The sequence below is a fragment of the Mastomys coucha genome, unplaced genomic scaffold (genome assembly GCF_008632895.1).
Source record: "Mastomys coucha isolate ucsf_1 unplaced genomic scaffold, UCSF_Mcou_1 pScaffold16, whole genome shotgun sequence".
NCBI lineage: Eukaryota > Metazoa > Chordata > Mammalia > Rodentia > Muridae > Mastomys > Mastomys coucha.
This window is the reverse complement of record NW_022196898.1, coordinates 56,140,587-56,152,451: the sequence shown is the minus strand read 5'-3', so window position 1 is coordinate 56,152,451 and position 11,865 is coordinate 56,140,587. Positions and strand designations below refer to the sequence as shown.

The 11,865-nt window shown below is 45.6% G+C and overlaps 1 protein-coding gene across 5 annotated transcripts in view; it reads left to right on the top strand.

Annotated features, from left to right (window-relative positions):
- LOC116093606 (glutathione S-transferase Mu 1) overlaps positions 1–9,504 on the top strand; it is a 29,529-nt gene extending 20,025 nt beyond the window's left edge. For 4 of the 5 annotated variants that reach the window (XM_031375152.1, XM_031375153.1, XM_031375150.1 and 1 more), the window contains 7 exons: positions 4,869–4,944; positions 5,331–5,395; positions 5,695–5,776; positions 5,875–5,975; positions 6,865–6,960; positions 7,039–7,149; positions 8,617–9,504. In XM_031375152.1, coding sequence (XP_031231012.1) covers positions 4,935–4,944; positions 5,331–5,395; positions 5,695–5,776; positions 5,875–5,975; positions 6,865–6,960; positions 7,039–7,149; positions 8,617–8,706 — 555 coding nt within the window. In that variant the 5' untranslated portion in view covers positions 4,869–4,934 and the 3' untranslated portion in view covers positions 8,707–9,504. Of the gene's footprint in view, positions 1–4,398; positions 4,678–4,868; positions 4,945–5,330; positions 5,396–5,694; positions 5,777–5,874; positions 5,976–6,864; positions 6,961–7,038; positions 7,150–8,616 lie in introns of those variants that run through there. The other variant, XM_031375151.1, reaches the window with a different exon arrangement.
- The last annotated feature ends 2,361 nt before the right edge of the window (positions 9,505–11,865 follow it).

Genomic DNA, 11,865 nt, shown 5'->3' with positions numbered 1-11,865 from the left:
TTTTTGAGACAGAGTTTCTCTGTGTAGCCCTGGCTGTCCTAGAAGTCACTCTGTAGACCAGGCTGGCCTTGAACTCAAAAATCCACCTGCGTCTGCCCTCCCAAGTGCTGGGATTAAAGCCCTGCACCACCACAGCCTGACTTGTTTATGATCTTTGAGTAAGAGGCTGGAGGGATGGGTCAGTGGTTAAGAGCAGTGGCTGCTCTTGCAGGGGAGCCAGGTTTGATTTCCAGCACCGCCATGGCACCTTAGAACTACCTGCAACTCCAGCTTCAGGGCATCCAGGGCCCTCTCTCGTCCCTCTTGGCCATCGAGCACATGGCACACAGATATACATGCTCTTTGAGGAAAAAAATTCCCAGTTTTTACAGCTAATTATGATGTAGGCTTTTTATTATGTGGACATGTCTAGTTGACATATGAGTATAAAAATGCCCATTTATTTTTTGAGTTATTTAATCATGAGAGTGGTTGAATTTTACAAGATGCTATTTCTGTACCTATTTAAATGATATGTGATTTTTGTCTTTCATTCCGTGCTCTGATGACTTCCCATCTCCCTCTCCACAGGGCAAATTGAAGCTTTTCCTTTCTTGTATTGCTTTAACTGTGGTCAGAAATATATATACACACGCATATATATTCATTCTCAGGGGAAAAATAGAAAGAGCTACTAAAATTGTAAAACTAAATGGGCAAAGCGCCCTTAGCCCCATAGCTTACCACTTCCCCAGTAGCGTTAATGAATACCAGATCAATCTCAATCCCTTCTTGGCCTGGGAATGACCTCCTGATGAGTTAATAAGATGCTGGCTCATGTGTTTGAAAGTTTTACCCCCAATCTTAGATGCAATGTGATTACAATGAACTATGATCAAGGAGTATGAGATTCATTCAGCACCGCCAATGTCATCGAAAGGTACTAGCTTCATTGTCAAACTACCTAGCTATCGTCTATAACATGAGACTATTTTTAAAAGGCCTGAGTTTTCCTTGAGTCAACATAAGAAGGATTTTATGAAACTCTAATGTATTTATCCATAGGTTAGTACTGATCAACTTGAAGAGTACATATTTACTCCAAAGCACTGAGCATCCATTCTATTGGAAATGGTTTTGTTTGTTTTTGTTTCTTTTGAGACAGGGTTTCTTTGTGTAGCCCTGGATGTCTTGAAAGTCATTCTTTAGACAGGCTAACCTCAAACTCATACAAATCTGATTGGTTCTGCCTTCTGAGTGCTGGGATTAAAGATGTGTGTGTGCCTCCAACCACTCAATGGAAAATTTTAAAAAAGATTTATTAATTATTTTCCATGTATGCACATACGTACATATGTTCTGGATGTGTGCAAGTGCTCATGGAATCCAGAAGAGGTATGGATCAGGAGGTAGTAAGGTACCTGATATAGGTGATGGAAACCAAACCCAGGTCTTCTGCAAGAGCACTAAGTATTCTTAATTGCTGAATCATCTTTCCAGCCAACCATAGAAATCTTAAAATGAGATTCCTAGGAGTCTTCCAGAAGATGCTGAGTCACAGGTAGATAGCTTCCTTGCCACATACTGATAAAGATTAGCATTCAGATCCAAAGCTCTTTCCTGCCCACTAGTCCTTACCTTCTTTCCACGTTGAAGCTCTCAAGTCTAAAGCATTGTTTCTCCCATCTTGATCCTTCTATGTCTGACGCCATGTACTCTTCACCTGTCACTTAAGAGACTATAAAACGCCAGGCACTGGTGGCACACGCCTTTAATCCCAGCACTTGGTAGGTAGAGGCAGGTGGATTTCTGAGTTCTAGGCCAGCCTGGTCTACAAAAGTGAGTACCAGGACAGGCAGAACTATACAGAGAAACCCTGTCTCGAAAAACCAAAGAGAGAGAGAGAGAGAGAGAGAGAGAGAGAGAGAGAGAGAGAGAGAGAGAGAGAGAGAGAGAGATCACCACTGCAGCTCTGGATCTGAAGGTTGCTAACTTATGACCCTCACCTGACCCTGACAACAAAAATGTCACAGCTGTTTTTTTGTTTTGTTTATTTTTCTGTTTGTTTTGTTTTGTTTTGTTTTTAAAGTCAGAAGGGAACTTCCCTTTAAGAGGCCCCTCCAGTAGTTATCTTCACTCACGCCATGGGTTCTAGTCTCCAGTCTTGCAAAACTTTAGGCTCCTCCTGAGGTCATTACAAGGCTATTGGCAAGGCCAGTCAATTATAATTTATATTGGGGTTACTCTGGCTGCCACAGCTGCTTGCTTTCCTCAGGGCTATCTCAGCCTGTTTAGCAGGAATTGTTTAAATTCTACTCAATAAGTCTGTCTTGCATGGAGGTATTAAATAGTCAAAAATAAATTTTTTTTTTTAAGTAACAAGACAAAACAAAAACAAGAACCCAATCCCCAGAACTTTGTTCATCTTGAGACACAAAGTAACTCATTCTTATGATAACAAAGGATACTCACTCCTCCCGAGTTCATGTGCATTCCACCAGCTCTCTAGCAACATGAGGCTGACACCTTCTCCTGCACACTAACTCACTCTGATTCCAACTAGTCCTTAGAGTGTTCCAGATATTTAAAGCTATCTGCTAAGAAATCATGCGTATGCCGGGATAACTAGATAACCCTTTCAAAATGAGGCAAACACAGATAGTTTGGGAGAACTCTTGGGAGGGATACTGGATTCCTTTCCTAGATGACCACTTCCACAGTGGGACTGGGACAAAATACATACAGCAAAAATTGGCAGAAGGTGGATCTCTGTGAGTTTGAGGGCAGCCTGGTCTACACAATGAGTTCCAGGCCAGCCAGGGCTACATAGTGAGACCCCTAATCTCAAACACCAAAAAATGTAAAAGAGACAAACACATTGAGAGATAGGGAGAAATAGTCCTATGCTTGATAATGGGTAAAGAAGGCAGGAGACAAACAAGGGAAACAGCAACTTAAGCCACACAATAAACCAACATGCGGAATGCTTCCCTCTATAGGTTGCCTTGGTCGAGGTGCTTCGTCACAGCAGTAGTAGAGTTACTAAGACAAGTACATAATTAAGGATTACAGGGCCATGTGTGGTGACACACGCCTTTAGTTTCAGCACTCAGGGGCAGAGGCAGGTAGATCTCTGGGAGTTCAAGGCCAGCCTGGTCTATATAGTGAGTTCTAGGATAGCTCCGGGGATATGTAGAGAAAGATACGTCCCTATCTCAGAAAAACAACAACAACAACAACAACAAAACAAAACCAACCAACCAAACAAATAAAACAAAACAAAAAAAATGCACCCGACCAACCAATACCCCTCCCACAAAAAACCACCACCAACAACCAAAAAAACCAAAAAAGAGATTACAGCTATGTGTTATCTTAGGTCATAGAAGTTTGTTACGTGGGAAATCCAAGACAAGTATTTGTTCTTACATCATTCTCTTAAAGGAAGGGTTAAACAAACAGACAGAATATACAGCAGCCTTAAGTGACTTCAAGGTCTATTATTAATTCTTACTTAGGTCCAGGGAAAGTCCCAGACTCTTAGAATGTAAGAGATATTTTTGTCATAACGCATTGCTACAGTACATTCTTAACATCAGTAAGAATTTTAAGTATAGTCACCTGCCACTTTAGCACATTTTAGTTAAAGATGGACCCTGTATACTCGGGAAGAATTATAATGGAGCTTAAAATTCTTACCATTTGATGATCTTATAGAAGTCTTAAAGCAATAACAAAATGCATCGAGTGTGTGATGTCTGTTGTACAAAATGAGAGCCCGCTTCCCTAAGCCCCCCTCCGCAGACTACAGTCTTTGGACACATACAAAACCAATGTTGTGTGAAACAATGTGCCTTGCTGTGAACGGCAGCTATAGACAACTCAGACATCTCCTTCTTGATTGCATCTGCTATAAACTAATCCTGAGTTGTCACATGCTGATCCCGTGTACCCTCGGACATTTCAGAAGTCTTAGGTCTGTGTAAGTACACACTAGGATGGTCACTCTGTCAAGAGACAGGCATTTGTTTTAGTCTTTGGATAATACAATCAGACATCCTGACCATGTATGAACATTCAAATTTTCCATTTTCCCACTTTTTTTTTTTTGAGTCAGAGGTTTATCTGTGATAGAAATAATCTCTTTGAATTTAGATGAGGAACTTCTGAACAGAGAGACTGCTCTCTGCCAGACGGAAAACATCACCTGGGGACCACTGTCATCAGCAGAAGTCTGTCTTTGTTTGACAGCAGGGATGAAGTAATTAATCAACACTGAAGTGTTGGGGACTCCCCTAGTGGCCTGACCCTCCCACACTCCGAAGGGAGCAGGGCAAGAAGGCAGAGCGGTCTGGCAATGTCAGCTAGAGCTCAGCCTCCGCGCACGTGGCAGGAGGAGTGGGCGGAACTGCAGGCGGAATCGCATTTTACGCTTTCCGGCCTGTTGGGGGCGGAGCTCAGTAATTTGGCTTCTGTGTGTGACTGTCAGGGGAAAAGCTGTGGAGCGGGGTGTGTGTTGCGGGGCAGAGTCTGGAGGGGCAGGATCACGCCGGGCACAATCCCCACCTAGTGCCCCCACCCGGAGGGCACTAAGATAAAGTCAAAGCTGCTCACACCTGCTCACATCGGAGGCCGGTGGACTCAGTCTCAGGCACCGGCAACATGCCTATGACCCTGGGTTACTGGGACATCCGTGGGGTGAGCGACCATCTGATGAGTGGGAAGGATTTCAGGGCTAGTATAAGGGGAGCTGGGGTGGGGGTGGGGGCTAGAGGACTCCCTTGCTTGTCTAGCTCAGGATCTTGCACACATGTCCTTGCTGGTACTGACTTGGAGGAGGTGAAGTCACGTAGAAGTCCCCCGTTCCCATTCCTGACCTATCTCTCCAGCTGGCTCACGCAATTCGGCTACTCCTGGAATACACGGACTCAAGCTATGAGGAGAAGAGATACACCATGGGGGACGGTAATGCCATTTGTTGGTCAGACTTCTGTTCATTGGTGCCTACGCTGCATGCCGCCCGCACTACGGGACTCCCCCAGATGGACTTAGAATCTGCCTCTTTCAATAAGCCTCAGAGAGTTGGGCTTGACCTTTGAATACAGAACCCTGGAAATGGAGGGGTGGGTCCCTCTCCTACTGAGGTTAGATCACATTCCCCATGAAGACTTGCCTAAACCTTTTGTAAGTTTTAGGGTTGTAGGGCTCTCAGTCTCAAGCACTCTTTATTCCTGAAGCCTTCATGGATAAAGGCTCACTGTATGAGGTTGCAGATCCTTGCCTTAGGGGGTTGGGTCCCTGAAATAGGTGTGTTGGGCTGATTTCTCTTTATGTAATTTTATCAATCACAGCTCCTGACTATGACAGAAGCCAGTGGCTGAGTGAGAAATTCAAACTGGGCCTGGACTTTCCCAATGTAGGTAGAGGGGAAAGGGGAGGTTTGGGGAGATCATGGCTGTCCCCACCTCACCTCCTCACCTGGCGGAGGGGGCTTGGAATCAATGCTTCTTTCTGCTCACTTGCTCCCGTTCCTGGTGGCTACACAGCGTTTCTGAGACGGGCTGTGTCCTAGCTTTTCCATTCAGTGGGCAGTGTGTTCGTGGAGGGCTTTGCCATACTGGCCATGATGAACACCAGGCCACATGTCAACCCTAGTCCAGAGAAGGGAGGCTGGGACCTCACATCCCATTTGACCATCCTTTATTGTCCAATCAGTTGCCCTACTTAATTGATGGGTCACACAAGATCACCCAGAGCAATGCCATCCTGCGCTATATTGCCCGCAAGCACAACTTGTGTGAGTGGGGCTGGCTGCAGGGTGGGGGATGGGGAACGACCTCCTTGGCTCGACTGGTGTGAGACGTTGAAGCTGAGTCTGTGCTGTGTGTGCTGCAGGTGGGGAGACAGAAGAAGAGAAGATTCGTGTGGACATTTTGGAGAACCAGGCTATGGATGTCTCCAATCAGCTGGCTAGAGTCTGTTACAGCCCAGACTTCGTGAGTCTCATCTAACTCCCTCCCTGGGCTGGACCAGGCAGTGTTTGGGTCAGGAGTCAGCTCTCTCAGATTCCCGATCTGCACAGATCTTATTTACCTTTTGAATTTCTTAGCCACTTACCCTCCAGGATGTTTCATGTGTTGTCACCTGCTGTCACCATGACCCTAAACTATCAAATGAATGCTCTTACGTAGGCCACGCCTATTAAGTTCCTAGATAGGAAGTCATGTTTTCCAAGTGTTTTCCACCTGTGCCCTCTGCTGTAGGCCCTCTACCAGCTAGTTCTTGTCTTTGCTGTTCACGAAATACAGGAATATCCCATGGATTAGAAAAAGAAGTCCAAGATGAGGGACTGTCACAGAACCCTTTCCAGCCTCTCAAAGTGCTTCCCTTCACACCCCCCAGGAGCCAGCACTGTTCATGGGTAGCACGGGATCAGCCTGAAGGACTTTCTCTCCTTCTTTTCTGCTTCAAATTCTCCTCAATTTATGGGGAAAAATCAAGTATATTTCATTTTTCTGGACCTATTGTGTGGACCTTTCATCTCCTCTGACTGAGTATTTTAGTTCTCTATTCTTTGATGCTGCCTGGCATTAGTATCTGACAGTGCTCAGGGTACTCATAGGTGTAGGCATCAGGAATGATGATGCCCCACTGTGGGCAGTGTATTCTTCTTCCCTGGCTTTCCATTGCATTCGCAGGGTGGGGTGGGCTACCGAGGCGTCTAGTAAGTGCTCACATGTTAAATCAAAACCTGGACAGTGACTGAGTCTCCATCTTAGTGGGGATGGCTATCCACCCTTGACTATGTAGGACCATCCATGCATGATACTGAAGGACCAGTCCTTCTTCAGGAACTTACACGGTGACAGCTGTTTTCTGCCTCAGGAGAAACTGAAGGCGGAATACTTGGAGCAGCTCCCTGGAATGATGAAGCTCTTCTCACAGTTCCTGGGCAAGCAGTCATGGTTTGTGGGTGAAAAGGTAAAAGAGAAGAAGCTGGGCGTTGTCGTTCTCCCAGGGGACAGAGTTTCATGCCCTCTCATTCTTGGCCTTTTGTAGATTACTTTTGTAGATTTCCTTGCTTACGATATCCTGGACCTGCACCTTATATTCGAACCCACGTGCCTGGATGCCTTCCCAAACCTGAAGGACTTTGTGGCCCGCTTTGAGGTGATGCCCTGATCCTCCTTCCCCCTGGCTATCAACTTTTCCTTGATGTTTTCTTGGGGGGAGGATAGGAATCAGGAATTGAGCACTTGCTTTCTGCCAGAGTTGGTGTCAAGCATCTTACATCTGTTGATCAAGCTTATAGTGATCAGCATTCCTCCATGGTAGAGGGGATTATCACACCTATTACTCAGCTAAGGAAATGTGAAACTCTAGAGTTACACTTGCATGGGGTTTCAGCACCAGCAGAGTGGTGCCAGGGTCCCCATTGACTTCTGGCTCCTCAGAGCAGCAGGTAGGGGCTGCAGCCTGGGTTAGGAGGGCAAACCAAAGAAAGCTGGCATGAAGTGTCGGGATGTAGAGAATATACTTGGCCTGTTGACTGCTTTGCTGGGACTTGTGTGGGGCTCCTGTCAGAGAATTTTATCCTGAAATGCGTCATGGGCTTTCCTCCCTCCCTCCTTTCCTTTTTTATTTTGAGTGTCCAAGTGTTCTGTGGGATGGCATCATAAACTTATTTTTACTTGTACTTCCTGATCTCTGTATGAGGCACATGTAATGCCCAGTAAGGAAGGAAAAATGTGGTCCTTATATCCACCTTGGAACCAAGTGTATCAGATGACATTAGGCATACCAGACTGGGAGGTGTGTGGGGTCCCATTTGGGTACTAGGGAGCCCAGATTCACCAGAGAATACTCATTTGATTGCCTATACCAGCTAATTTATTAGAAATTTGGGGGTTGGAGACCTTAGTCCGGTGGGCTTTTCAGTCTTGAATTCATTTTCCTCCCCAATTCCTTATCAACTGATGCATGTTCTCAGCTCGTTTTCATTTGGTCCAAGCCGAGTGGCTGTGAAGAGCTGAAGGCTGCAGCTTTTGGTTAAATGGGAACTTGGTTCCCTTGTATACAGGCAGCTCTGGACCACATTGAAGTCTTTAGAGATATTCAAGGGGCTCACTCTCCTGCTAGAAGGCCAACAGCATATGTAACTGCCTCTGCTCCCGGTCCATGCCTTTATCAATGCTGGAGACAGGATTGGTTGAAGCTCAGTACCAGGTGCAGAAGTGTGGCTTTCTCCTTAGGGAATTAGAGTGAGCCTGGCTTTTCTTTTCTGGTTTATCTGTAAACTTTGACCCTGGTTTTGCCGAGTCATGGATGAGATAGGGGTTATCTTCCAAAACATGCCTCTTTGTCCTTCTAGATAGATTCCTACTTAATATATTCCAGGCAATATGGAGTTTATATGTGCAAGAGAAGCATGTCTGTGTAGACAGAGGAGTGACAGGGTCCCTTGGGGGGAGGTCAGGAAGGGAGTATGCCAAGAGAGTACAAAATCTGAGAGACAGAGGCCAGGCTAATCTCAGATGGGTGCCACGTACTAGCAGTGTGAGCAGGAGGAAGCTGCGTAGCCTCCTTGGCTCTGAGCAAACCTTAGTTTTTGGTTTTCCATTTTTCTCTAACTCTCAGGGACTGAAGAAGATCTCTGCTTACATGAAGACCAGCCGCTTCCTCCGAACACCCCTGTATACAAGGGTGGCCACTTGGGGCAATAAGTAGGGCCTTGACTGGGCAGGAAGTGGGAACCTGGGGTTCTGGGAACAGTTGAACTTCCTGTAGCCCTGGTGCTGCCTTCTTTCCATCCCTTTCCTGACTCCAGAGTGTCAGGGTTCCACTTTTCTTTCCCCCAGTCCCTGCCCCTTCAAACCTACTAAAGCCTAGGCTCCGAGTTTTCCTTAAGCAAAGTGCCCGTCTAGCATGTCTGTGTCCCGCACCCACTCGATACTCTTGCCTGGCTCTTGCTGGGCTGTTGTGAAGATTTGGGACTCTCCATCAGCACTCAGCCTGGGGCCCTCCATACTTGCCTGACGACCAAAGACGCCTGATGTATGTATGAGGTCCCTGCACAGCTCTTTTGGATCCCTCCTGTAAAGTCTGAACCACATTGGCTCTGGCTGCCGCACTGCTATCTCCAGTGCCTGCCTCGCGATCCTGGCAGAGGCCGAGTTCACAGGGATTTTAGTTGGATAGGCAGGGGTTTGGGCCTTCCTGGCCTCACCTGATTGTATCACAAAGGCAGCTGCAGAAAGAGCTCTGCGAGCTCAAAGGAAGCTTAGATCTCCTTTATGCTAGCAGCACTGAGGTTTGTCATACAGGTCTCAGGGGTGAGGATCCAGGCTGGTGGGAGTCTCCAGCAGTAAGCCAGGATCCTCTCTACCCAATGTGCTATGGCTGCCTTATATCTATGTGTCTCCAGGATCCTGTCTTTGATGTGTTGGTCACCAGGGATGAGGACCATCTTGGTTCATCCCTTCTCTCTGTGAGCCCCTGTGAAATAAAATTCTTCATGCTTTCGTAGTTTCAGATGTCTTTTCCTACTGTTTATATCAGCAGTACTTTGGATAGGGATAGAATTGTAGAGTGAACTTTATGGTTCAGATGCCCCTTTGAGAAATGCAGGGTTTCTGGTGAGAAGACTCCGGTCACTCTGACTAGCATTCTTTTGTATGTGTTCTACTTTGGTACTTCAGATAGCCATCTTTGTCCTGAGGTCTCCAAGTCAAAGCCTTTGTCGGGATCTGTACCAAGCCTGGTGCTTCTTCCCACCCTCTTCACAGCCTCTCTGAGCCTCTCCCACTCAGATTTAAGATACAGTTGCTTTGGGTTAACAGTGCTGCCTCCAAGAGTCATTGAACAAAAACCACACCCGTCATGAACAATCCTCCTTTGAGTTGTTGGTCAGAGTTGTCCAAGAGACACCCAGAACATTCGCTATTGGTATTGGTTGCTCCCTCTGAGAAGTGGGAGTTAAGCCTATATTGCTAAAGACCCTATGTACTTCAGACAGGGGCCAGAGACTCCTAAGCTGGATCTGACTTGAAACCCTTCTCCTTGAGAAGTGCCATAGCGCCAAAGGACTTTCATGGTGCCAAAGGAGGGAGTCAACCAGTAATCCCTCTCAGTTATCATTCCTATGAACCACATTGACCAGCATGTCACAATAACTCTTACTTTGATGGCAACCAACAGCTCACGAATTGGACTTAAGGCCTGCCAAACAAGAGGAAAAACATGCCTGGAATAGGGAACCTAGCCAGCTGCCCGGGGCTAGTGAAGCCATGGACCTTAGAGGAGAACATACAGCTGCCACTTGGCTAAACCAGCACAACCCAGTCCTTAAATACATTCCAACTACTTGTCCTTATAGCTACAGATAAGTGTAGCCCTCACTCCTCTGCAACAAACGTCTCTTTGCGATAGATGGAGAGCATTACAGAAAACCATAACCAATCAAAATGCATAGCTGTGGACCCTAGTCCCAGCCGATAGCATCTACAGCTCAACTCCTACACCTAAGGCTCAGGGCTCACTCCAGAATAGTGGGTGGAAAGACTGTTGAGGGCCGGAGGAACAAGGAGTTTGCTGTGAGACTGTGTCTGTAGGAATGTCAGAGGTCTCATGAAGTCTCACCACCATGGCTGCCTAAACATGAGCTGAACGGGACGGCACCAACAGAGACATAAAGTGGGCAGTGGGGAAGCTCACGAGGCCTCAGCTCTAGACAAAGAACTACAGGCAACTAAGGGATGCTGAGAGTGGCGAAGCAGTCTTCTCCAGGGAAGAGCTCTCTAGTTAGTTACCCAATACCAATGGTCAGCCCTGAAAATATACATACAAGAAACATGTAGACAAAACAGGTTTTATTTGTGTATTTGGAATATATACTATGTATATATTATACATAGTATATATTCACACATATATGCAACAGAATATATATGTGCAACAATTAATGAAAAAAGAGGTATATGAAAGAGTCTGGAGGGAGGAAAGGGAAGGAGAAAATGATATAATTATAATCTGGAAAATAAAAATAATTAAAAATTAAAATAAAATTCATTTTAATATTTTTTATGTCTTACCTGTTGGGGGACATTGTGTGAAAGTGTGTCTCTGTATATTCAATTGTTAATTCAGTAAAGATTTTGTTCAAAAACTATAGTTAGAAATATATCTCCAAAAATGACTTAAGACTTACATAGGCATTTCCTCCAAGTGGACAGCCAGTCACTAAGCCCACAGAATCATGACAAACGCTGTTAGTTAGCAGAACAGTGTCTAAATCCTGCATAAACCTAGATTATTCCCTGCAGAATGGCTCCAATCTAATGAGTGACAGGAGTTGGTGAATTTTGTCAGATCCAGTCCTTCATCGGCATGATGTTCTCCTGAAGTGAGTTAAAATCACACGTGGAGTGAACATTAGGAGATTCCGATGTTTCCGACTGCACCGTGAGCCCTCCATGCACCAAAATGAGCACTTTAGTTCGTAGACAGGTATTTTCCTCTCTCCAGACTCTCACCTGATTTTTTGTGGATGCCTACTTCTTTGTGCTGGTGAGTGTAGTCTCCGTACACTCTGTCTGTCACCTCAGTGTTATTAGATGTGTGGATTTCATTAATTTAAAAGCTTCTAACCAGCATCGTGATCATCTCTCACTTGTTTCCCCTGACTTTAGTCCTTTTATTTGAATAAATTTCTGAGTAAATACTTCAAGGTACAAGGTAAAACTAATTCAGTACTTTATAAGAGATTATCGTGTGCTCTTCAGATATAATAATTTAAAATTTGGTGGTAACAGTAAATCATATACACAGGCACATGGTGGCCAACAATTTCAGCCCCTTCCTTCTCTCCCTCCCTCTCTCCCCCCCTCC